General features: G+C 39.3%; 3 protein-coding genes across 3 annotated transcripts; 2 read left to right on the top strand and 1 right to left on the bottom strand.

Moving 5' to 3' along the window:
• Positions 1-1044: 1044 nt before the first annotated feature.
• Positions 1045-11564, top strand: LOC129104979 (serine/threonine-protein kinase Nek5; the record flags this gene model as incomplete). The annotated part of the gene is made up of 14 exons (XM_054615841.1): positions 1045-1057; positions 1963-2099; positions 2478-2574; positions 2661-2758; positions 2877-2960; positions 4242-4312; positions 4957-5043; positions 6109-6163; positions 6957-7070; positions 7911-7997; positions 9314-9401; positions 10815-10927; positions 11271-11323; positions 11459-11564. Coding segments are annotated over exons 2-14 (1176 nt in total), but the record flags the coding sequence as incomplete, so codon positions are not given.
• A 1-nt stretch (position 11565) lies between these two features.
• On the top strand, positions 11566-17563 carry LOC129104677 (cilia- and flagella-associated protein 251-like). Its single transcript, XM_054615477.1, has 12 exons — positions 11566-11623; positions 12010-12088; positions 12209-12322; positions 12805-12885; positions 13406-13492; positions 14222-14302; positions 14978-15106; positions 15194-15368; positions 15934-16044; positions 16268-16388; positions 16772-17019; positions 17477-17563. The coding sequence occupies exons 4-12, from the start codon at positions 12853-12855 to the stop codon at positions 17515-17517; spliced, it is 1026 nt and encodes a 341-aa protein (XP_054471452.1). The 5' UTR covers positions 11566-11623; positions 12010-12088; positions 12209-12322; positions 12805-12852; the 3' UTR covers positions 17518-17563.
• Positions 17564-19332: 1769 nt separating this feature from the next.
• Positions 19333-24678, bottom strand: LOC129104676 (GDP-Man:Man(3)GlcNAc(2)-PP-Dol alpha-1,2-mannosyltransferase-like). The gene is made up of 5 exons (XM_054615476.1): positions 24602-24678; positions 23780-24001; positions 21666-21868; positions 20450-21262; positions 19333-19616 (listed from the first exon to the last, which is right to left on the bottom strand). The coding sequence occupies exons 1-5, from the start codon at positions 24658-24660 to the stop codon at positions 19333-19335; spliced, it is 1581 nt and encodes a 526-aa protein (XP_054471451.1). The 5' UTR covers positions 24661-24678.
• Between the last annotated feature and the right edge of the window lie 852 nt (positions 24679-25530).

The following is a 25530-nucleotide window of genomic DNA, read 5'->3' as shown; positions in this document are numbered from 1 at the left end:
TAAAATGGGTACTAGTGTGCAGAAAGTGTTCTAGCATGGGGGCAGCCTTTATTTCACTGAATTGCAACTTCTCAATTTTAAGGGCACCCTAGAGGCCACTTCCTCTTCTGTTTTCCATTTAAATCACACATCGCCACTCCTATTTTGTACTGCTGAATGTGTCTGTGTCATCACTGCACTACTGTGTGTGTGTGTGTTTGTGTGTGTGTGTGATTGTGTGTGTGTGTTTGTGTGTGTGTGTGTGTGTGTGTGTGTTTGAGTAGTTGTCTTGCCTCATCCAAATACCTCAAACTCTTGTACAGAAAACAACTGATCATTTCCTGATAACTGTCACATGTCACATTGCAGGAACTGAGTTAGAACAAATGATAAATGCTGAAACAAAAATAAGTCTTTCTGCCCCCCACCCCCCACATTGATTGACAGGTTTTGCTTCTTCTTTTTTTTTTTTTTTAGATTCTTAAACTGTTAAAGTTTTAAATAAATAATATAAGTACGACAATAAAACTGCATTTTCAGAATTGATCAATCACTTTTTGGGCTTTCATGGTAAATGTTAAATGTTATATTATGAATTTTAAAGTTCAAGTAATTCAATACAAATTGAAACAATAATCTGAAAATTTGAAAATAAATCTGAGGAACACCGTGATCTATCAAAATATCTGGTAATCAATTAATCAATTAACTGGTTAATTGTTTCAAATATTGTAACAAATGCGGTTTATTAGGAATACCTTTGAAATTATACAAGAATAAACTGTCAAAGTTAATGTAAACTGGCTGTTGAGTTCTTAAGGATTTCTTATTATCATAAACTGACTCTAACTTTATGTTTATTTTATCAATATGCTGGAAAAAAGAGGCGTTTTTGTCGAATTACGCAAAAAACTACTACGACTACAACTCCCAGCATTCCATGCGTTTCCTCCTTTGCGCTTGCCGTAGTTGACAAACGCAGACCGTAGACACAACGCCTCCTTAGTTTAAAGTTTATTTCCACCGCTTTAATTATTTCCACTATGTGACTTCTCAGAACAAGACAACTCTGTAGAGGGTAAGAATAAATGTTATTATCTGACACTTAAATGTGGGGAAAAAAACTGCTATTTGGCCCGAAACTGATGTTGTGTTAGCTTGGAAGCTAAGTTAGTGTAGCCTGTGTATCTGTCTCCATGGCAACGGGCTACTTCCGCCGGAACTCGTCACTGTGTTGTTGACCTTTGACCTTTCTGTGAGCCAGAGTTCATTCACAAATTATACTTCACTATATGGATTTAGATATTTTACAGATTAAAATTATTGCACAAAAAACACAATTTAAAGGCACTTTAGGCATTTTATACCATTTTCATAATTTTCACAATTTTTACAATCAGTTGATTAATAACCAGCAGATTAATCCATAAATAAAATAATCATTATATTCAGTCCAATACAAAAAAAGTTACTAAGTACTCAAGTACAATATTTTAGTACAATATTGAGGTACTTGACATGTGCATTTCTATTTTTTATGCGACTTTATACTTCAACTCTACTATATTTTAAGGCAAATACTATACTTTTAACTTCATTACATTTATTTAATAGTTGCTACTTTATTTAAAAACATATTTCACTTACAATATAAATGATTAGCTTATTAAATAATGATGTAGTGCTGTTGGCTTCACTTGGAGCTACGACATAAAATGCTGCACACACTTTTCTCTGTTTTATAACGCTATAAACCTAATACTTTAGATTTCTTTTTTTTAAAACAGACATTTAGGCTTCAGCAGATTGATTGAAAATGAAAATAATTGTTGGTTGCAGCCTTAAACAAAAAAAAAAAAAAATAACAAGCTGGTAGATTAGCATTCACTAGCAATAAGGCACATTTTCTTTCTGTCTTGGCAATTGAAAAACTTTCTCTTCTCTCATTTCAGTGTAAAAACTTTATTGTGTTTCTTTTTACAGGTCTTACAGGTGTTATGAACAACTATGAGGTCATCCGTCAGATTGGAGAGGGTGCGTTTGGTAAAGCCTTCCTGGTTCGAGACAAAGGGGGAGATGGAGACGGACAGTGTGTGGTCAAACAGATCAACCTCAGGAAGGTAAAAACGGTTTCTCACCCACAACCTGAAACTCACTGATGTTTTAAAACCACAGTTGATACTGCACTGACCTTTCTGAATAAAGCTATTTTTAGAATGTATTGTTAAAAAAGTAACAATGTTTTTATGTCCATAAGAAAGTTATTTCCTTCCGGCCTGCACAAGTTCAGTGATGGCTACAAACAAACTAAATATGTGTTTTAAAGAAAGTTCCATACAGGAAATTATGCGGCATCCAAAATTTGAAAGAAATCCAAAGTTCTGAGAAACATGAGGGTTCGTTATTTAACCCAGTTGTTAACCAGCTGTTTCAGGCTAGAGTTCATTTACACATGTAACGAGTTAAAGTGTTTGATTAAAAATGTGTTCACTGGTCAGATGTCAGCGAAGGAAAAGGAATCGTCCAAGAAAGAAGTGACCTTGCTGTCAAAGATGAAACACCCGAACATTGTGTCCTTCATAAGTTCATTTCAAGGTGAGTGTAGCTCCATACAGAACATTTAGTCTTTTCCTTTGTGCTCAAAATATATTGTGAGTACTGTTTGCTGTATTTGTGTATAGAGAATGGCAGCCTGTATATAGTGATGGAGTACTGTGACGGAGGAGATCTGATGAAGAAGATCAACATGAAGAGAGGAGTCTTCTTCAGTGAGATGCAGGTGAGGTGACCTCTGGAGGGCCGAGGATGCTCTCCATGTTTCTGTCATTAGGAAGTCATTTGGTCTAAAAACTATATTTATTAAACTTAAACACACAACTGAGACGTGTGTTCTTCAGGTCGTGGACTGGTTTGTTCAGATCTGCCTCGGACTCAAACACATCCACGACAGGAAGGTCCTTCACAGAGACATCAAAGCTCAGGTATCTGACACACTTCAATGCTGCACACAATCACACTTGGTACACTTTAAAAAGCATCACATTCATGTTGTTCTATATGAGGGTCAAGTGAGCAGAGGGCTGATGGGTAGACACTTCATAAAACAAACACACTTTCAGGTAAAACTTTGTCTGGTTCTTTATTAGATACACTGAGCTCAGTTACTCTAAACAATTATTTTCATAATTGAATACATCAATTACTTTTATGATTAATAGAATAAACATTTAGTCTATATGTAATGTCAGAAAATAGTGAAAAATGCAGAGTCAGTCCAAAGTGACGTCTTCACACTGCTTGTTTTGTCCGACCAACAATCAAAACAATTAACGCACATTGATATGAAACAGACAAAACCAGACAAATCCTAACATATGAGAAGCTGGAACCAGAGAATGTTTGTCATCAGGACTTTAAATTCTTCTTTCCTCTCTTTAATCATATTTTTTTCAATGAAACTTATCACGAAACGGCGATAATGCATATGATCAAATCTCAGAAGGTGACATTTATCTCACTTAAACAAGCATCTTACAACAAGTTTGTGCTGTTAGAAAAGTTTGGTTAATCTGAATTGAAACTCTCATTGTAATAAACCTCACAGAGAAAAGTTTTGGATAAGAATACTGAAATGGTCCTGCATGAGGCTCATTGTTTTCTTTTTCTTATATTTTTATCTGCAATGTGCTGTTTAAATACAGTTGCATGTTTATAATAAAAGACATGGATCCACTCGAATCACAGCTGCTGTTGGAAACGTTTGACAGCCACCTTTCAGGCCTCCAGTGTTTGATACTAAATCTACAAATTTTTGGTTGGACTATGAATTTAACTGAGCATTGTATCCCCAAGACTCTACATAATGCATTCCTAGTACTACTTGGACATGGTAAACAACGTTATCCACTGACCCTGAGGTTAGACTTTTTAATTAACGAGTATTATCATTACAGAGTTCAGAGGATTGTGAGGCTCTGCTGTCCAGAGCTTCTGCTTTGTTCTGAACAAAGAGCTCGCTGTGTTCCAACTCCCAGAATAACTGACCACAGACTGCGTCTCTGTTCACAACCATCACTATCTTTCATCAATCATATCTGTTTACACACACACACACACACACTCACACACTCACACACACACACACACACACACACACACACACACACACACACACACACACACACACACGTAAAACATGCACAGTCACCGTTTCTCCGCTGGAACACAGACATGCTTTCATTCCTGCACTCCCTCTGCTCCAGAATATCTTCCTAACCAACGGAGGGATGAAAGCAAAGCTGGGGGACTTTGGAATCGCAAGAATGTTGAATAAGTAAGTCAGTGTCATCTTCACACACACACACACACACACACACACACACACACACACACACACACACACACACACACACACACACACACACACACACACACACACACACACACACACACACACACTGCAGCTGTTTATCACTGAGTGCTCTGTAACACATGGAACACTTCCAAACAAGTCATTATCATTCCACAAACTCCCAGGACATGTAAACACACATATTATGGAATTAATGGTCCGCCTGTAGGACTGAAAAAAGGGGAACTTATTAATATGTATTATTTTGATACTATAAAAAAATATATCTTTTGATATTTAATGATTCAGACTTTTTTTCATTTTTTTAATCTAAGCTAGCACCTAAGCACCTAAATGGCCCATTAGAGTTATGTTCTAATGCAGAACAATAGGCATATTCTTATACTCCTATTCTCTTTCTTAACTATTATCTGTTTCATGTGGCTGCAGGTTGATGTTTTTTAAGCCAGAAATGTTTTTTTAGCTCTGCACACAAAGTTTTTAAAGCCTCATTTTACAAGCGTGTTAGGAAGGGGTCAGTTAATATTTGATATGATTTTACATTTTTGTGTTACTTTATGCAATGAACCCTGACTGTGTTGTGTTTGTGACCTGTGGCTGTGCAGCACCATGGAGCTGGCCAGGACTTGTGTTGGGACACCGTACTACCTCTCCCCTGAGATCTGCGAGAATCGACCCTACAACAACAAGACGTACGTTCAGATGGAACCACATAATAATTCTTAATTGTTGATAAAGACACGGATATGAAGAAGTTTGGTCTTGTATTGCTTAGTCCCAGTTAATTCTATTAAAACATGTTTGGCTGCTTAACTTGCTCATCTTATGATGATCTCAACCATTTGATTGAGATAGAAGTGAATGATCTGCAATCATACTGTTATCATCATGTACACATGCACACAAACCCATCATTACCAGGAAACTCAAAAGTGCAGCAAACACACACATATGCGAAATGATTATCAGTCTCTACCCTCTCTTCCTGAGTGTTTAGACAGATCATTGGGCTGTTCCTCTTTGCACTCTTGTTTTGATAAAACTGAGGTCAACGTTACTTCCTCTTTCCCACACTCACACGGACATGTTTGGTTTGCTAAACTTGTGAGACCCTTATTTACATAATCCATGCCTGAGCCCCTAACCCTAACCTTAACCTTAACCTAATTCTAAACTCAATGGACAAATTATCTTAAATCCTGATAATGGCCTCATTCTCAAGGTCTAAAGCTATAGTAGGACCTCACAAAGATAGAAGTACACTATCACACACACACATATACTCTCTTCCTTGCCAAAAAAGAAGATGCCAAAGCTGTCGTATGACTCGAGAACTGAAAGTCTTTTACTAGAAGCTTCGGTCGGTTTCGCTCTGAAAGGACACTTCACTGTTCTGGATTTTTTTTTAACATTGTGGTTTTGTTTCTGGTGTTTATGACTTTAGCTCAGGGGGACAGAGGATAATGTTAGGCCCGGCCCCAGCGTCCTGTTTCAACACGAAATATGTTCACTTACACAAGACGCACTAATGGGGCATCATGGTGGCTTCATAAATACGATCCCTGAATTTGTCAAGTTTCAAAACATGAGCTGGGAACACATCTGGGGGTCATAAAACAAGTTAAATTAATGTCAGATTTGATTTAATATCCTTCATTCCTTGTGTGTGTGTGTGTGTGTGTGTGTGTGTGTGTGTGTGTGTGTGTGTGTGTGTGTGTGTGTGTGTGTGTGTGTGTGTGTGTATTCTCTCTCTGCAGGGATATCTGGTCTCTGGGCTGCGTCCTATATGAACTCTGCACCCTGAGGCATCCAGTGAGTGAGACCCAGCACACACACACACACACACACACACACACACACACACACACACACACACACACACACACACACACACACACACACACACACACACACACAGCTGGGCACTTACATAGTAGAGCAATATGAGCACACACATATTGCTACAACTAAATATTATTTTCATTATTGATTAATCAGCTAATTATTTTCTTGATTATTTGATTGATTGTTTAGTCAAATAAAAGCACAAATGCCACAAAACTAAATTTACCAAAACATTTATTTAACAATAAAAAAAAAAAAAAAGTCCTTTATACAAAAGCATGAGGTGGTGTATTCAAATGGATTGTTTTATTTTATTAACACTTAAAGTACCACGCCCAATCCTCTCACACATTTGTATTACAATTGTATTTGTGCTTACAATTTACAGAAACACCTGAACTCTATATAGACTCTTTATTCATGTTGGTCACTTAGATTTATTAACATATATTTATATACATATTTATATTCATATATTTTTCACATTCTTCATATATTATGATCTGCTCTACCCCCTACCTTTATTTCTCCACCTTTGTTGTCCATGTTCATAGATATTATGTCTATTTTTGTGTTAGTAAGAAAACTGAGAGCAATGCAAAAGAAATTCCTTGTATGTGCTTAAATACTTGGCCAATAAAGCTGACTCAGATTCTGATATTTGAGAGGTTTGGACCAGAGAAAAGTTTCCCATTTTACTTGAATAATGACTACGTCATAAACCAATGATGTGTTGTTATCTACCTGTCTTCACCTGTAGTTTGAGGGCAGCAGTCTGCGGCAGCTGGTCGGTAAAATTTGCAGGGGCAGCTACAACCCGGTACCCAGCCACTACTCCTACGACCTTCGCCTGCTGGTCATCCAACTCTTCAAGGTCAGATACTCTTAATATATTATTTCTCTTTACAGTGTATTTATATGAAGTACATCAACCATAATTAAGTATGCATAAACAACACATCAGTAGTTGTAGCTTAACCTGGACTTGAACTTTGATGACACAAATTTAAACAATTCAACTCAGTTTATTTGTGCTGTTATCTGTTACTTGAACACTGATGACTCTGACTTGATCCCTGAGGAGGAACCTTTAACTTGAACTCCCTACATTCCTGTCAGTGAGTGCATGAATTAAGTTGTCTATTTCTGAGTTGTAACGCTCTCAAAAAGCAGAATCTGTTATTTTATCTTTGTATCTTTTTAAACTTCAGAAACCATAAAAATAGTGTATTTCCATGAAATTAATTCAGTAGAAAAGATCAACTGAAAATAATATATTGTTACTGAGTTCAACTGCAAGTCAAGGACATTTAAAAAAGAAAGTGTGATTGTCAGAATGTCAGGAAACTGTTTGAGCAGCTGTTCAGGATATCACCCTAGGCTGCACAAAAGGAAGCTCCCATTGTCTACTGTAAACACTCTACAGTACAGACTGCTGATTAAGTATATCTTTCAGATGTTTACAGGAGATTTTGAACAGAACTTTCTACGAAATAACCTTTCGATGGAGTTTACTGCAACTATTCAATGTGTAGATAGTAAATGTCTACACAAGTAATTTATAGTTTCATATTATACAGAAAGTAAGTGACACTGTTGGAAATCAAGTTTTGTCACTTGTGATGAGTTTTGTTATTGGTCTGCACAAATAATTATCAATTGATTGAATAATTATAAACATTATAATTATCAACACACTCATATTGTTTATCAGGTCAACCCCCGGGACCGTCCCTCGGTCAGCTCTGTCCTCAAGCGTCCCTTCCTGGAGAAGCACATCAGCAAACACCTGGATCCACAGGTAATGAATCTGATCCGTTCACTACTCAGTCAATTAAAACAATCAAATCAGTGAAAGGTTTAAAAATAGACAACATATCCCTGAAATACACAAAAAAATGTCAGTGCCTTGAATTTAGTGGTATTTTAATTTCAAAATAATGTATTTAGTTGCTTACAGTATTTGAATCTCTGTGGCCATTATTTGTTTCCATGAAGGATTATTATTATATTCCTTTATTGATCCCCATGGGGGAAATTCGAGTGTTGCAGCAGCTCAACTACACAGACACAGACAATAAATACACATACTATACAACAAAATAAAGATAGAACAAAAATAAGAAATAAGAATAAAAATAAAAATAAAAATGTACAGTACATCTACATGGGGGGGGGCCTGGTCAGCATGTTGACAGACTGTGGTCTCCGCTGTTGTTGTACAGTCTGATGGCAGTGGGCACAAATGAGCGTCTGAAGCGCTCCGTCCTGCTCTTTGGCAGAATCAGCCGATGGCTGAAAGAGCTGCCCAGCTGCCACAGTTCCTCATGGAGAGGGTGAGAGGGATTGTCCAGGATGGCTCCGAGTTTGGCCTTCATCCTCCTCTCACCCACTGACTCCAGACTGTCCAGCTCCAGACCCACCACAGAGCTGGCTTTCCTCACCAGCTTATTAAGTTTGTTGGCATCTCCAGTCCTGATGCCACCACCCCAGCACGCTACAGCGAAGAAGAGGGCGCTGGCTACCACAGACTGGTAGAAGGCCTTGAGCAGTTTATTGCACACATTGAAGGACCTCAGCCTCCTCAGGAAGAACAGCCTGCTCTGTCCTTTCCTGTAGAGGGCGTCAGTGTTGTGTGTCCAGTCCAGTTTATTGTTGATCTGCACCCCAAGGTACTTGTAGGACTCAACCCTCTCCACTTCCCCTCCCTGAATGAAAACAGGGACAGGGGGGCTTCTGTTCCTCTGGTAGTCCACCACAAGCTCCTTGGTCTTGCTGATGTTGAGCTTCAGGTGGTTGTTGCTGCACCATGTGATGAAGCTCTCAATCAGTCCTCTGTACTCCTCCTCGTTGTCCCTGGTGATACATCCAACAATGGAGGAGTCATCGGAAAACTTTTGGAGGTGGCAGGAACCAGAGTTGAAGCGGAAGTCCGAGGTGTAGAGAGTGAAGAGGAACGGTGCCAGTACAGTTCCTTGGGGTGCGCCGGTGTTGCTGATCACAGACTCAGAGACACAGCCGTCCACCCTGACGTACTGTGGCCGGCCTGTGATGATGGATGGTCCTCAGAAGTATCGATGTATAAACCTACGTGTGTGTGTTTTCCTGTGTGTGCAGGTGATGCAGGAGGAGTTCAGCCACACTGTGCTGCATCGAAACAAGGCAGCAGCGTCTCAAGCTGTTAAAACTAGAGCAGGAGCAGCAGGTAAGGCCGCACATAAAATACATAAAAATAACATTTATACAACACAAATGTAACATCTGGGGTAGGCAGTATAATTTTGGTATCCTGCTGGAATAGCAATACCTTTTCTTTTAGGATATTCTGCCTTTGATAAAGACTTTCACCGAAAGGGCCTGCACGTATTGTAGAACAGCCAATATGAACACCAACTCTCTTGTATGACCTGTGAATGTCTTGTGAAGTCTCCCCCTGAAATGGTTTCAAAGGTCTATTTTTTATCTCGGACCACTAAAATTATAATATGCTGAAAGGTTATTATGGAATCTCTGCACAATTATGCTAAAAAAAAAAAGTACAGTTGTTTCAGTTTTCATAAGATGTGTTGAATCTGGATTCTGGCGCCACCCGGTGGTCGATCACAGACACCAGTTCAGTATGAGCTCACATTGTTGATGCTGGCTCGGCTCCAGTCTGATAATCTGAAGGGAAACACGATTCTCTCCTTGGTCGTAACACTGCTGGGCGGGATTCGGGTTGGACTGATCGTTATCGCGTCACATCTTGGCATTCTTTGTGTTTTGGTAACATCAGATATTAAAGTCTTAAATCATTGAGGGAGTGCCTGTTTTAACTTGCTAGTGTGTTTCACAATTGTTACCTTACTCAAGCGTCTTCAGCTTTCATCTTTTCACAGGCAGCTCATAATGCCTTATTATATGTTTTGCATGTCTTTTTTGTAAACTTAAATGTGTTCACTCAAACTTTGAGCAGTTTTTGGGGCATTTTTTAGACAATATCAGACAAAGGAACAAGAGCAGGAAGAGCAGTAATAAACAGGCAACTCATGCCACCTATGGGTGCACATGTAAAATATGTATACAGCAGCCAGGGGTGTTGGGTAGTTTAATCTACAGCAATGCATCATATTCTATAAGATCATCATATGTTTGTAGGGGTGATTTTCTGTTCTACTATTCTCTAAAAAGTCAACTTTTCATAAACTCAGAAAAACAACCCTCTAACTTTGTGACGATGTATTTTCCATCTGAACCAAGAGGCTTTTTAAGGAGAACAATAATTTTCCCAACCCTTAAAGGAACACCTTCAGGTTATGAGAAAAATCCAAAATCACCAAATCTAGAGATGCATTGTTTTCACTGGACAGGAAGTTACAAGTAACTAAAGCTATTAAATAAATGTATGGCAGTGAAAAGTATAATATTTGACTCTGAGATTGTGTGGAGAAGAAGTATAAAGTTACATGAAATGGAAAAAGTACAAGTGACTTGAGTCCTTACTTAAGTACAGTACTTACAGTACTAGTACATGCACATCACTGACAGAGGACAACATTCAAAGTTACACCATTATCTATTGATAAACAGCTTGTTTACATGCTTTTCTATTCTAACTTGAGACTTTCCTGTTATCCAGAGAAGAAACAAAAGTCCAGAGCAGCAGAGAGACCCGGAGCCGCTGTAAAGAGACAGCCTGCTAAACCAGAGTGGAGAGTCCCACTCAGAGTCCACACTCCTGCCCACTACAGAGTAATAATAACTACTTTCAACTTCTACCTTTTAACATCAGAGTGTGCATCAGGCTACAGTCCATGAATGAATCCCTCAAAAACCCTTCATTCTAATGGTTACCCTTTAAGGTTATATATCATATACAAGTATCAATAATAAAACTTGAATTGAGAAATTAGAGACTTTTCAGTGGCTGCAAAGACTGTGGAGTGACAACTGTATTAATAAATGTATGACATTGTACAAAATTATACTGTCAAATATGGGGAATGATATATAGATATATATGTTCATTCAACTGCCTCTTATATTTTTTTTCTTCTTTCTATTGTTATAATATTTCATTTAATTATGATTGCAGCCTCTTCATCAAAGAGCTGCAAACAGAGAAGATGCAGGGCAGCAGAACCAAAGGTGAATTACATCGACTGGATCAAACAATTAACCTCTTTCCTCCATAAATGAAAATATTTCTCAGTTATCAGTGATGTTGTGACTTCTCAATGAGATTAACAAATGGACTTTGACCTAAAACTGTTACTGCTGCAGGTTTAATGGACATCAGCCAGTCGGCCATTACCAACACCACTACGCCCAACTGGACGCCTTTCAGAGGAGGAACAAGGAAGACGTCCTTCCTCTTCCTCCTCCTCCTCCTCCTCAGGAGAGAGAGAAGGAGCGATATGAAGACCACACTGTGGAACCATACCAGCTGTGAGTGTTTCTTGTTTTATCTGTATAGAAACCATACAGTAAAAACGACATGTTGTGGTTTGACAGGGGTTATTTGCTGAACCATTTCCTGCCCAGGCACTGTGACTTTCTCAGAAAGGTTTTTTTTTTCTACCACAGGAAAGAGCCAGGCTAGCTGTTTACCCCTGTTTCCAGTCTTTATGCTTTGCTAAGCTGATTGTAGCTACATATTTACCGTCCATACATTCCCAAAATGTTGTATGTTTAAGTCAACAATTTGTTTTCAGCTTGTTTTTTGGAGCTGATATTGTGTTTCCAACATAATTAATTTGAGATGTATTGTCATAACCTGTGTTAATAACGATATTAATCATGTCTCTGTTTCCACCCCATCACTTGTTTGTCAGTGTGGCTGCAGCTCGTAATGAATACCTGCAGAGGAGACAGGAGGCCAACCAGTACAAGCTGAGAGCAGAGAAACAGCTGGTAGGATGAAGCTACATAGTAGCAAAGTTACTATGTAGGGAATTTAAAACAAACAAATGTAATATAATAAACTGAAAGTTCCACTGCAGCTCTTACTGAAATTTACTTTGTGACCGTCAGGGTCTGCGTCCGTGTACAGCTGAGAGCAACAGGAAGTCTGGTGGTCAGGAGCAGGAAGTACGACCTGAACAAAAACAACATGCACCTCAGGACAAGAGGCAGGAGGGACAGCAGGTAGGAGACACAGGAGACACACCAGTCATTAAAGTGAAGGGACATAATCTAAACCAGCAGTTTAGATTATTCAGTGATAACTGAATGAAATGTGTCTGAGGGGAGTTGTGCTTTGCAAAAAAATTTAAAAGAAAATAGTAGAAAAATGGGCAGGCATAAATGGGTGTTTCACAGAAATCCGGGAAAGAAGTATTATATTATATGATAAAGTAATACATAAAAAAATATATATATAATAAAAATATACAACTGCTTCTGTGGAGTTTTGAACCAGATGTTAGCTTTACAGAGCTGGAAAGCAGCTACATTTTAATCAAGTGTTTTATTAAGGTCATCTACGAATATACGTGAGTGTATAGTTTAAGTCACTCTGTGTGTGTGTGTGTGTGTGTGTGTGTGTGTGTGTGTGTGTGTGTGTGTGTGTGTGTGTGTGTGTGTGTGTGTGTGTGTGTGTGTGTGTGTGTGTGTGTGTGTGTGTGCAGGACTACCTGCGTCAGCTGGATCTCATCAGACAGCAGTATCATCATGAGATGAGACAGATGAGGCTGAGAGCTGAAGTAGAGGTACACAAAAACCTAATTTCCACTTCAGGCCCCAGAACAGCGGTCAGAAATGCAAGTTTCTGCATCCCTGCAGCCATTTTATCTCTTTATTGCATGGCCTGTTACCTGTGCAATGATTTGTCTGGGTTATTCTTATAGGACCAGTGTATAAGATTTAGTGGTTTGTTTACCATTAGCTGTGTAGAATATTTGTTGACAGCCCGATTATACACTAAGGAAAGCAATATAATATTCCATTTGTACGTATAGATCCCCTAAATCCTACACACTGGACCTTTAAAGACATTACAGTACTGTACAATCATTAGATTACAGGGATACTTTTTAAATTATATAATGATATATTTGAACATTTTGACTGAAATTCACCTCCTGCAATATCTTTGCCTCCCCATCCAGTCTGAATGAGTCAACATCAGCTCCTCCTGCCAGTAACTCTGTACTGTGTACTTATACCTGTTTCAGCGTGATTAATGAGACAGAGTAAACATTAATATATTTTAATTTGATCATGTGTCAGCCTCAGCCGCAACACAAACACCTAACCTTTGTGGTGGAGAAACCCAGAGACCCAGAACCTGAGCAGCAGAGAGCTCCACCTGCACAGGTAAATACTGACAAGAAACCAGTTCTGTCACTCTCATTCTGGCCACAATGGTGTTTATACTCCAGTCAGTAAATATCATGGTAAGCACGATTTAAATTCCATAAATAACAGCAAATATACACTTATAGGATTGATTTCTTATTAATAAGACAATTTACAATTTATTTAATTAATTATGAGAGGTAAAGATTGCAGTGAAATTAAAAAGAAAAATCAAAAAAATGTGTTTGTAGGTCTTTGTATGGCAAGACAATTATATTTGTATACAACCATTTAACAACAAGTAAATTCCAAGTGCTTTACATGAGACAAGGCATTAAGACAAGAAACACAAAGCAATACAAAAAGATACTTATATAAGACATACTATTAAAGGATTAAAACAAAGGAGAATAGAAGAAAAAAATGTTAAATACAATTGCAGACTTCCATATTGAACTGAATTGTGTAGCCATATATAGCTTATGCCTCAATAAACTGCTAGAAACACATAAAAGGAAAACACATTGTTGCATTTGGTGACATTTTTCTTCATTACTGTGAACACTGCATGTTTTTTTTCTGTGTGACATCCTCCCATCATGCAGTTCCTCACTAGAGATAAAACATGCAGACACAGAGTTATTTCAGAAAAAACTACACTAGTCATGTTCATCCCATAAGCTCTCAACAAAACACAAATGTATAAGTCTCTTATAGCTGGCCTTCTGTGTATAACTCCTGTTGCAGGACATGGATGCAGCTCTGAAGCAGATCAGAGAGGAGAACAGAGATCAGAGGAGAGCGCTGGAGAGAAAACACAAAGACAAGGTGACTAAACTAATTATTCAGCCCAGACAGTCAGATCTGATGTCTTAAGAGTCTTTAGACCTGTCTTTGAGTTTGGTATAACAGCTTCTAATCACGAAGCTAAATCACAAAATTCATAATATTTGAATATTTAACATAGAATAGCATTAGGTACCAAAAATAAGCAGCTCAGTTTTCAGCGTGCTATCCTCCTAAAATCATCAAAGTTTGTTTGACAAACACTTTGTTAAGGAGCACACATGACTCGAAAGCTCTCTGCCAGATTTACAGGACATGCTGCTGTGGATATTCATGCTCTCAGAAGATGACCCCTTTGGATTTATCTGCACAATGATGATGAAGATGTTATTTACTTTTTAAATTAGTGTCTATTGGGATCAGTGTGTAGCTGTTTTCATCCGTTCAATTTTACTAATAGCATTCATTAGATGTGTGTATACAATAATTCAAATTCAGCCAAACAGCCAAAACGACCATGAACCTTATCAACATACAGTAAATCAGGTATTTTATAGATAAACAATTGTACGGTAAATCAGACAGGCTGAATGTATCTCATCATCCTCATCATCTGGTATGTATGTAGGGAAAGAAAACCGTACAAATCTGACAAAAAGATTGATAAAAATAGAGTTTCATTGTTGTTTGCTTGTTTTGTTTATAACTCTCCTGCAGAAAGGAATCATGTTTGAGATCCGGTTAGATGAGGAAGGCATGAAAGAGGATGCAGAGAAGGAGAAAGAGGAGGGAAGCGTGGATCAAGAGGAGATGAAAGTGGATGATAGAAGACAAAAGAAGGAGGAGGTGAGTGACAACTCTCTCTGTCTCTCTACCACACCTCTTCTTCTTCACTTTGACTCTTTCTCATTCGGTCCCTGTTCCTCCAATCAGGAAGTGGACCCTCTGAACCAGACTCTAAGCTTCCAGGAGGGGGAGGAGTTGAAGCTCAGAGATTGGTCGGAGGGGAGGAGGGGGTGGAGCCAGAGGAGTCCAAAAACTTTGCTGGACGCACTCGGCAACATGGACGTCAACTCTGCCTACAGCATCGCTGCTGCGGCTGAACAAGGTGCAGTACACCTGTTAAAATCTGAGTGAAGAGGCCCAACAAATTATTCATATCATCTTTGGTTACTTTGAGTTTTCAATTATTAGTAAGTGATAAAAGCAGGGCATCTTCTCATTTATTCTATCTATATTTAACGTTTTACAAAAAAACAAAATTTTACAGATTTAAAGTTTATTTTCTTAAGTTACTTTATTTTTTTTCCCTATGCTTTCCTTGTGTTCTTCTCTTAGTTTTAAGGAATAGTTTGACATTTTCAAAAAAATCTTTATTCGCTTTTTCTCTAAGAGTTAGATGTTCAGATTGAGAACTCTCATGTCGGTACGATAAATATGAATCCATAGCCAGGATATGGTTAGCTTAGCTTAGCATAAAGACTGAAAAACGACATCAACCTTTGCGGGAATGTAACAAACTTAAGTTGTGAACTCTGACCTTCTGGCCAGGTTATGTCCAGCTATCAAGTAGAGCTTTAACATCAAGAAAACCCTGATGAGAAACTTGACCATCACAATGTGGTATGTATGACCAAGTATGTCTCCTGATCCCCCCCAACTCCCCCCCTCAGGTGAGGAGGATGCCGGTCGCAGACAGTGGGTCGACAACCCCCCCAACACCCTGCTGAACGCTCTCGCTCAGGCTGAACTCACATCATCAACTCTGGACTCAGTGAATGCAGGTCAGACTTTACTCTCTCACACATCATCTGGCTGATCAACAGTAAACACAGCAGAAGAGTGAGCCTCAGTCACTAACATTACTGACATTACTGTTGATGAATAATTAATAAAATAATGAGGTGTTCAGTAATAATATTTATCTTACAAAGTGGACAGAAAACCAGAGGAGGTTTTATTGCAACCACTTAAAAAATGGGCTTACTGAACTGTGTTTACTCTCAGATTCAGAGCCAGAGAAGGACAGAGCAGAAGAGGAGAGGAAGAAGGAGGAAGAGGAGGAGGAGGACTCTGATGTGGAGATGGATGAAGATCGTCTGGAGCCGAGGTCAGACGATGATGACACGTAAGTAACACTCCTTTCCGTTCACTGCTATATTTGCCTCTATGAATATAATTATAGTATAACACCGTAATAAGTCTGAGTGGGCAAACTTCCACCCGAAGTCTAAAAAGGTTTAATGAAGACTCTAAATTGACCGTAGGTGTGAATTCAAACATGACTTGTTGTCTGTCTCTATGTGTCATAGTCAATGTAGAGAGAAAAAAAAATCTAGCCTTTTTTTGCTGCAGTATTTGTATCTGTAACTCTTGTACACACAGTGGAACATAAGAGCATTCTGAGGCTATAACTAACTATATTTTAACCCCAACTTTCAGATTATGCCTGACTTCTGGGAAATGAGTGCTCTGCATGAGATAATTTTAATTTCCTTTTATCCCCATCAGCAACTTTGAGGAGTCGGAGGACGAGCTGAGAGAAGCGGTGGCAGACTCCATGAAGAACCTGTTTGTGATGGAGGACGAGAGCTCGGACGAGGCAGAGCACACAGAGGAGAGAGCAGCGGTGCATGATGGGATGAACGAGAATGAGGCTGGAGGAGAAGTGAGCAGTGCGGCAGACTCTCAACAGAATCAGCAGGAAGTTGAAGAGTCATGTGCAGACATTGTTTCGCCTGAGCACGAAGAATGTGACGGTCAGTCCGAGCATTTAGACGATAACACGACTTTAAATAGGCAGCAGCATACAAAACAATTCTGAGTCAAAACAAGAAAGCATTAACTAAAACATGTTAAATTCAGCGTTGCAAATGTTTCATGGGGGAAGAGATGCATTTGTTTGTTAGACAAATAAGGAGCTTTCTTCTGCAGTGACCTTTAACCAGCCAGTATCACTGTCCTATTCATTCAGTTTTAAGGCCTCAGTTTGCTTTAAACAAACTCATTTGTACATTGAATTATCCAACCAGGTCTAAAAGTGTTAAAAGCTGTTCTGAACAGCCACACCTGAAGGATGGCGAAAGGTCATAGGTCAAGGCATCCAAATTTAGTGAAAATTCTAATTACATTTCCAGGAAATTGGCAAAAGTTAATGCAAATATATTGTTGTTGTGTGTTGGAGATAGGTCACAGTCTCCTCATCTCTCCACACAGATCTGATGTTTTCACCTGCCACACTTTGTCTGACTCTATGAAGAATACAAAAAGACAGCTTGAGGGAGCAGTTCAAGCATGTCTGAACGTCCAGTTGTTAGGTTTTTTCGTCCGTTGTTATGTATTTTATAACTTATAAGTCTAGCGTTATTTGATATCTTTCTAACTTTTAACAAATCCCACAAAAAGACCCGAACTAACAATGTGTTGATCTGTCTCTCGATTATTTTCTGTTCTGGCTCTCAGCTCCGGGCCAATTGGTTCCTACTAAAGAGGTAAATCTTTAAAAACCCAAACAATTTAATTTTTTTTGAAATAGTGTTTTATCTGTTGTTGGTATTGGTCTTTTCATAGGATTTAATGTTATTCTTCACTTTGGTGCAGAATAAATAAATAAATGTAAGATATTCTCTAATAAGCAGCAGTGTTTGTACCTTTGCTGTGCTTTAACTGTTTCTTGCCACAAGTTGGCAGCACAAACAAGCAGTTTCTATGAAGTGTTTGACGATTGCGTTTATTGCAGTATTGTTTAAGTAGAACTTCAGTTTCTCATCCTCTCTACATGGACATACCTAAATAGTAATAATGCCTCTATGAAATAAAGATTTTTAATATTTCACACTTTATAATATATTTGTGAACTCATTACAAACAGGAATGCAGGAAGTGAAACAGCATTTAAATAAGAGCGATTCGGCCATCATCTTAACCCAAACACGTTTTGAAGTGCTCCGTTGATGTGCATAGAAACAACAAAAGAAAAGTCTTCATTTCGGTAACCACGACAGGAAATACAACATTGCAAACCCCTTTACATCTATTTAAGAATCTGTCAGTAATTCGGAAAACGGATGAAAACATCATCATGAATAAATTCTATATAAAAGTATCACCAGTATTAACTTGATACAACTCACTTCCACACTAACAAACACATTTGGCCTTCAGTGGTGTTGCATAAAAAGCTGTTTGAAATGTAACATTTAATTTAACGCCTTAAAGGAACATTTTTGTATATGCTTCATTGTCAGACGGGAAGATTCATGGAAGTTTATTATCTGTGCAGCATGTGTTTGGTTTAGCTTAGCATAAAGACTTGAAGCAGGGGAAAACTGCTAGCTTAGCATGATCAATATCCCTCCGCTTTCAGCCTCTGTGGTAATCAAGGCTCAACAGGTCCTGTACCAAATGTCAGAGTGATAAGACATTAATGATAACATTGTCATTTAACACCTGATAAGAAAATAAACAATCCCAAAATAGATTTCCTCTTGTAAATGTAACTTCCCACTTGGGATAATGTGATTAAAAGCTTCCTGAATTTAGCCAACGTCACATCAACATTGATAGTTTGATGGTGAACACGATGTTTATGTTTCATCTGTCATCTGCTTCTCCAAGCTGGGTCACTGGAATTTCTTCAAATGGACATTAAAGCGATCAGCCCTGTTAAGGTTTTTTGTTTGGGGGAGGCTTTCAGCTGGAGGTCAGACATTGACCTTTGACACTACAGACATTACAGAGATCTGCTGATATTGAACAATGCTTCTTCTTTGCTGCTCCTCCATGTTTCTGTTTGTTTGGTGAACAGTCATTGTGAGTTTGACACATGCTTAACCTTTTAGCTTCAAGTTTGTCTCTGGGGGTCCATCATGAACTTAACAATTTCTGCTCCGTTTTCTTTTATTTGAAATTAAGAATGAGACACTATGTCACGCTTTAGTGACAGCGTCGGAAGCTTAGCCTGTTTTAAACGTAGATATGTCTCCCTGTTTAACCTCATATATCTGTAGAGCAGAATTAATTAAACATAAAGTCCTGGTCCCTGGTGGACACCGGGCCTCGACTGTTCCTCTTCATCGCTCCAGTTTACCCATCAGAGACTCCATGGCAGCCAGGAAACAAGCCTCAAACTCTTGGTCGGAGAACCGCTCCACAGAGCGCCGGGCGTTGTTTCGGATCTCCAGTCTGGCCGATGGAGACAGCGCCAAGATGGTTTCCATGGCAGCGGCGTAGCTGTCCTCACTGTCGGCCAGGAAGCCCGTCTGTCCGCCTTCGTACGGAACCACGATGTCCAGCTTCGGACCTCCGGACTTATGAGCGAGGACGATGGTGCCTGCAGCCATACACTCCACCACACCTGTACAGAGAGAGAGAGAAGGCCGCTGATCTAATACAAACAAAACATTCACTGTAAGAAATCTTCTGCAAATGTCACATGATCAGAGATAAAGCCTTTGGAAAACAGTGACACAGTCCAGATGATATATTAGTGAAAGACACTCATGATAAAAAGAAAACGGTCTGCACTTAAAACAGTAAACATCTGTAACCTCTTAAAGATGAACACTTAAGAATACTTCCTATATTATAATAATTTTAACATGGCCAACTGTAACATTTGGGATTTGGAAATGTATCCTGTTGACATGCTACGATTTTAAGGGTGTAATGATACATCATCACGTCATTTACAGTGATAAAGAACCTCAAAAAACAAATGAGACACTATGATATAGATCATGTTTATGAAATATATGTTTATTGAAACCATTTAACTTAGAAATAATCAATTTTTTTACTTTATCCTTCTTTAAAATAAGATATAAAATCCTTTTTCCTAAAGTCTATTTTTACTTCACAACACCATTTTCCCAGTTTTCATAATTCCACCTTTCCAAACATGAATGGATTATTCCATTACACATGTGTGATGTGGAAACTTGAAGCCATCTTGTGTCCACCTGTTAAACTCAAAAATGAACAGTATTTGCATAGTCATGAATTCTGGATTTTTCAATGAGGGAGAAGAAGGAGATTTTTTTTTTTTTTTTTAGAACAATCAAAGCCTACAAATTTGTATTCTGGTATCTCTTAAAAAGTAACTGAGTAATAAAGTACCTGTGTAGTTTTTGTAAATACTATGTAGGTGAAAGTGTGTGTGGGTAGTTAGTGTATAGGTGTTTTCCTCACCTATACCAAAGTGTTCGTTCCACATGGTGTGCAGACCGATGGTGGCGTCCACCAGCTCTCTCTTCAGCTCGTCGAAGGGCACGTTGAGTTTGAAGTCGACGCGGTCGGCCACCTCCAGCTCCTGACAGAGCCCCCGCAGCATCAGCACCCGCTCCTCGTCCTCCTGGTTCCTGCATCCACCAATCAGCACCAGCCGCAGAGACTCCCGCCCGCCAGGAGCCTCCTTTTTCCTGTCCAGCAGTTTGTGAAACGCCCGGATCTGCAGCCGGTGGTCCTTCTCCGGTCGGAACTGACCCACCGACACGATGGAGTGGCACTTCCTGTCTCCACCACCTCCTTCCTCTTCGCTCCCCAGCTCCCGTCCGAGCTCCTCCCAGCCCTCCTCCTCTTCCTCTTTATCCTCCTCGTCCTCCTCCAGCGGGACTTCCAGGAAGGCCCTGACATCGCAGGGAGGGTAGACGATGCTGGTGCGGCTCGGGGAGCGCCACAGAGACAGGATGTGTCCCATCGTCCAGGTGGAGTTCACCATGATGACGTCGCTGCAGGAGCCGGCCAGGCCGTACAGCAGGGCGAAGCAGCAGTAGTACACCACCTTGACGGCACTCAGCACGGGGTTCCTGGAGATGAAGTCGGCGTTGTTGAACCTGGGGTTCCTCTCTCTGATCACGGACAGCATGTCGGTGCTGACGGTGGGGTAGTGGACGTAGCTTGCCACCTTGCAGCCTCCCAGGTAACGGAAGATGGGCAGGGTGAAGGCGTAGCCCATCGAGTCCACGTACAGGTCGGGGACGAAGGCCGTCAGCGCCTCCCAGCCTGCAACACTCATAGTTTTAATGCACTTGAACTCACAATCCCCCTCTATGTCCATCAAAACTAATTCACTAAAAGATAAGATGAGAAAATTCTATTATTACATTAGTCCCACAGCGGGGAAATTTGCGGGATTACAGCTGCAGATTGGATAGCACAAATGAACAAACAAGAGAAATTAGTATAACAACAGGGTGAAAACAAGTATGATAAATAGTAATTACACAGTTAAGGTATAATAAATAAGTAAAAAACGTAAAAGAACAACAGACTGAATGGTTGTTACTATTACACAGTGGATTGCACAGATTTTTTTTTTTTTGCACAACGGATACATTCGATTTGATATTGCACATAAATGAATAAATAAATAAATGAGGATTCACGTGTTCTGGCGTGGCCTTACCGAGGAACATGGAGCCGCCGCTCTGCCCCAGCAGGGTGAAGTGCGGGTAAGAACTGGCCTCCACCAGCGAGCGGTGTCGCAGGAAGATGAAGGTGATCGGTCGAGGCAGCCTGATGTTGAAACGCTGCCGGGCTCCCTCCAGAATCTGATCCCCGGTCACTCCCTGGTCTCCGGTGTAGACCACGAAGGAGATGTTAGGGTATCTGGGGTGAGGAGGGAAAACATAAAATCTGTTTCAGTGATTTATATTAGTTAAAAGCTTAAAAATCTTTAATTTATGTTGCAAAAAATAACATATTTTCCACAGGAATCAACACTTTATTCTTTTATTAAATACTATGCACTTGATCTTTTTTGCAGGTGATTGGCTCGTATTTATGTCGACAACCTCAGAGGGTATCTAACCATTAAAGCTAGATGTAAAGGTAAAGCCAAAAGTATGTGGACACCTGACAATAACAGTCATGTTATACGTATGTTATTGTTTGAAATAACATCTTTATTAACCTTCTGCTCTGATTACCTCCCCTCCTCTGGTTTTAGTCTTTCCAGCAAATGTTGAACCTGCCGCAGTGGTTTGATGCCATTCAGACACAAGAGTATGAGTGAGATCCAACAACTTGAGCTGAAACTATTAGATGATTCATTTATAAGCTTAGCGACAGAAAAATTACTTGAATACTCTCAAATAATACGTTTTGCTGCATTTAATTGTAATATTTGATAGTAAACCGAATAGATTTGCTTTCTCAAACTACAGAAAATGTAATTAGAAGATCTCAAGGAAATTGTGGCGAGAATTTTTCACTATCTTCTATTTATATTCTAGCAAAACTATTGAAAAAGAACAATTATTAGTTGCAGCCCTCCTGAGGGCCTTCCACAAACTGCTGCCACAAAATTTCAATAACACTAGATGTGAAAAAATGCTGTAGCATTAACATCTCATTTAATTGGAATTGAGGTTTCTAGCCCAAACCAAGATAAACATACCCAGACTAAGTACACTGTGTATGTGAACAAGGCAGTACTGGAAGAAGTACTCAGATATTGTACTCAAGTAAAAGTAGAAATAGTGTAGAAGTGTAGCATTAATCTGTAATATGACATCATCATTTACAGTACCAGTCAAAAGTTTGGACACACCTTCTCATTCAACTACTTTGAAGAATATAAAATATAAAACATATTCTGGTTTGTTGAGCATTTGTTTGTTTACCACATAATTCCATATGTGATCCTTCATAGTTTGGAGGTCTTCAATATTAATCTACAATGTAGAGAAAAATTTAAATAAAGAAAAACCATTGAATGAGGAGGTGTGTCCAAACTTTTGACTGGTGCTGTATGTGGACGGACTAGTTGCAGTGGAGGAAGTACTTTACTTCAGTACAGATTAGATATTTGACTGGGGTTTTTACATTTTCTGCAACATCTCAGACAGATAACATCTGAAGTATCAGGTCAGATTCAGATGGATAATACAAATAAAGTCCACACATACAGTACCAGTCAAAAGTTTGGACACACCTTCTCATTCAATGGTTTTTCTTTATTTTTATTTTTATCTACATTGTAGATTAATATTGAAGACATTCAAAGTAGTTGAATGAGAAGGTGTTTTTGACTGGTACTGTATCATACTTTCTATTATAATTAGGCCTATTTATTGTATTTCAACATTCATCTGCAGTAGTTATTAGGCTATATAATGGAGTAAAAATAGTTAAACAATAAAGTAGCAAGAATTATAAATAACATTAGCCATATTTTGGATTATTATAACCTTATGGATGCATTACTGTGTACGTAACATTTGAATGGTGTAGTTTTAATGAGTTTATATGATGTTTTATAGTTAAATCTGTCAAAATAAACAGTACCAGTCAAAAGTTTGGACACACCTTCTCATTCAATGGTTTTTCTTTATTGTTATTTTTTTCTACATTGTAGATTAATATTGAAGACATCCAAACTATGAAGGTAAACAAACAAATGCTCAACAAACCAGAATATGTTTTATATTTTACATTCTTCAGAGTAGTTGAATGAGAAGGTGTGTCCAGACTTTTGTCCCTACAGTGTGAATATGTGGTGTAGTCAGGTATCTGTACCGGTTCATGAGGGTCCTCAGGGAGCACCAGAGGACCCGCTCCCCGCCTCCTCCGGCGTTGCAGTACGGGTGGAAGAAAGCCACCGCGGGGCCGCCCACCCGGGCCCGGCGGGTCTTGCAGCGGCTCTGCAGCCACATCCGGACCCCCAGCAAGAGCAGCAGCAGGACGAGAGTCAGGACCAGGCTGAGGTAGAAGCATGGCACCACCAGGGACCACAACAACCTGAACACACACACACACACACACACACACACACACACACACACACACACAGACACAGACACACACACACACACACACACACACACACACACACACACACACACACACACACACACACACACACACACACACACACACACACACACACACACACACACACACACACACACACACACAGACACAGACACACAGACACAGACACACACACACACACACACACACACACACACACACACACACACACACACACACACACACACACACACACACACACACACACACACACACACACACACACACACACACACACACACACACACACACACACACACACACACACACACACACACACACACACACACACACACACACACACACACACACAGAGACACATACACACACACACACACACACACACGCACACACACACACACACACAGCACACGCACACACACACACACACACACAGACACACACACAGACACACACACACACACACACACACACACACACACACACACACACACACACACACACACACACACACAGTGTTAATAACTCGATACATTCATGAATCCTTGTCTGTGAGCTGAATCTTACCTCATTACGTCGCAGAAACACAGAGAGAAGTGCTGATGATGATGTTCGTGTTCTGCCATTTTGACAACACAACACTCGACGACACAAACCCGGAAGCGTCTGTCAGCTGACCGAGCTGCCTCTCTCTGATTGGCTCAGCGTTTGTTTACCTCTACGTCATCGACACATGATGTTTATCTATTTATTTACTCATTTACAACACATGTAAGAATACAAGTAGTGCCAAACAAATGTATACACATACAAAATATAGAAAATAACATATAACAAATAAAAACTAATGGTATATATATATATATATATATATATATATATATATATATATATATATATATATATATATACAGTACCAGTCAAAAGTTTGGACACACCTTCTCATTCAATGGTTTTTCTTTATTTTTATTTTTTTCTACATTGTAGATTAATATTGAAGACATCCAAACTATGAAGGAACACATATGGAATTATGTGGTAAACAAACAAATGCTCAACAAACCAGAATATGTTTTATATTTTATATTCTTCAAAGTAGTTGAATGAGAAGGTGTGTCCAAACTTCTGACTGGTACTGTATACATATAGATAGAGATATATTACATGATCACTGCCACAATCAGGTTTACAGTTGGGGCGGCTGTGGCACATGAGGTGGAGCACTTGTCCCGCAACCACAAGGTTGGTGGTTCAAACCCTTCTACAGTCAACATGCCGAGTTGCGCCTCCCAGCAGCCCACTGCTCCTCTGGGATGGGTTAAATGCAGAGAATTGTAATTTCCCCATTGTGGGACTAATAAAGGATTGATTATTATTATAGTATGGATCATAAAAATAACCACAGGCCTACAGTTAGGATCAGTCTGGCTTACATGTATGAAAAGTGTCAGATCGGAAGTATTAGTAAGTGTGAAACTGTGTGGTTTATACATAAA

This window comes from Anoplopoma fimbria, chromosome 16, assembly GCF_027596085.1.
Source record: "Anoplopoma fimbria isolate UVic2021 breed Golden Eagle Sablefish chromosome 16, Afim_UVic_2022, whole genome shotgun sequence".
In the NCBI taxonomy this organism is placed as follows: Eukaryota; Metazoa; Chordata; class Actinopteri; order Perciformes; family Anoplopomatidae; genus Anoplopoma; species Anoplopoma fimbria.
Note: the sequence above shows the minus strand (reverse complement) of the source record. Positions and strands in the feature narration are given on the sequence as shown.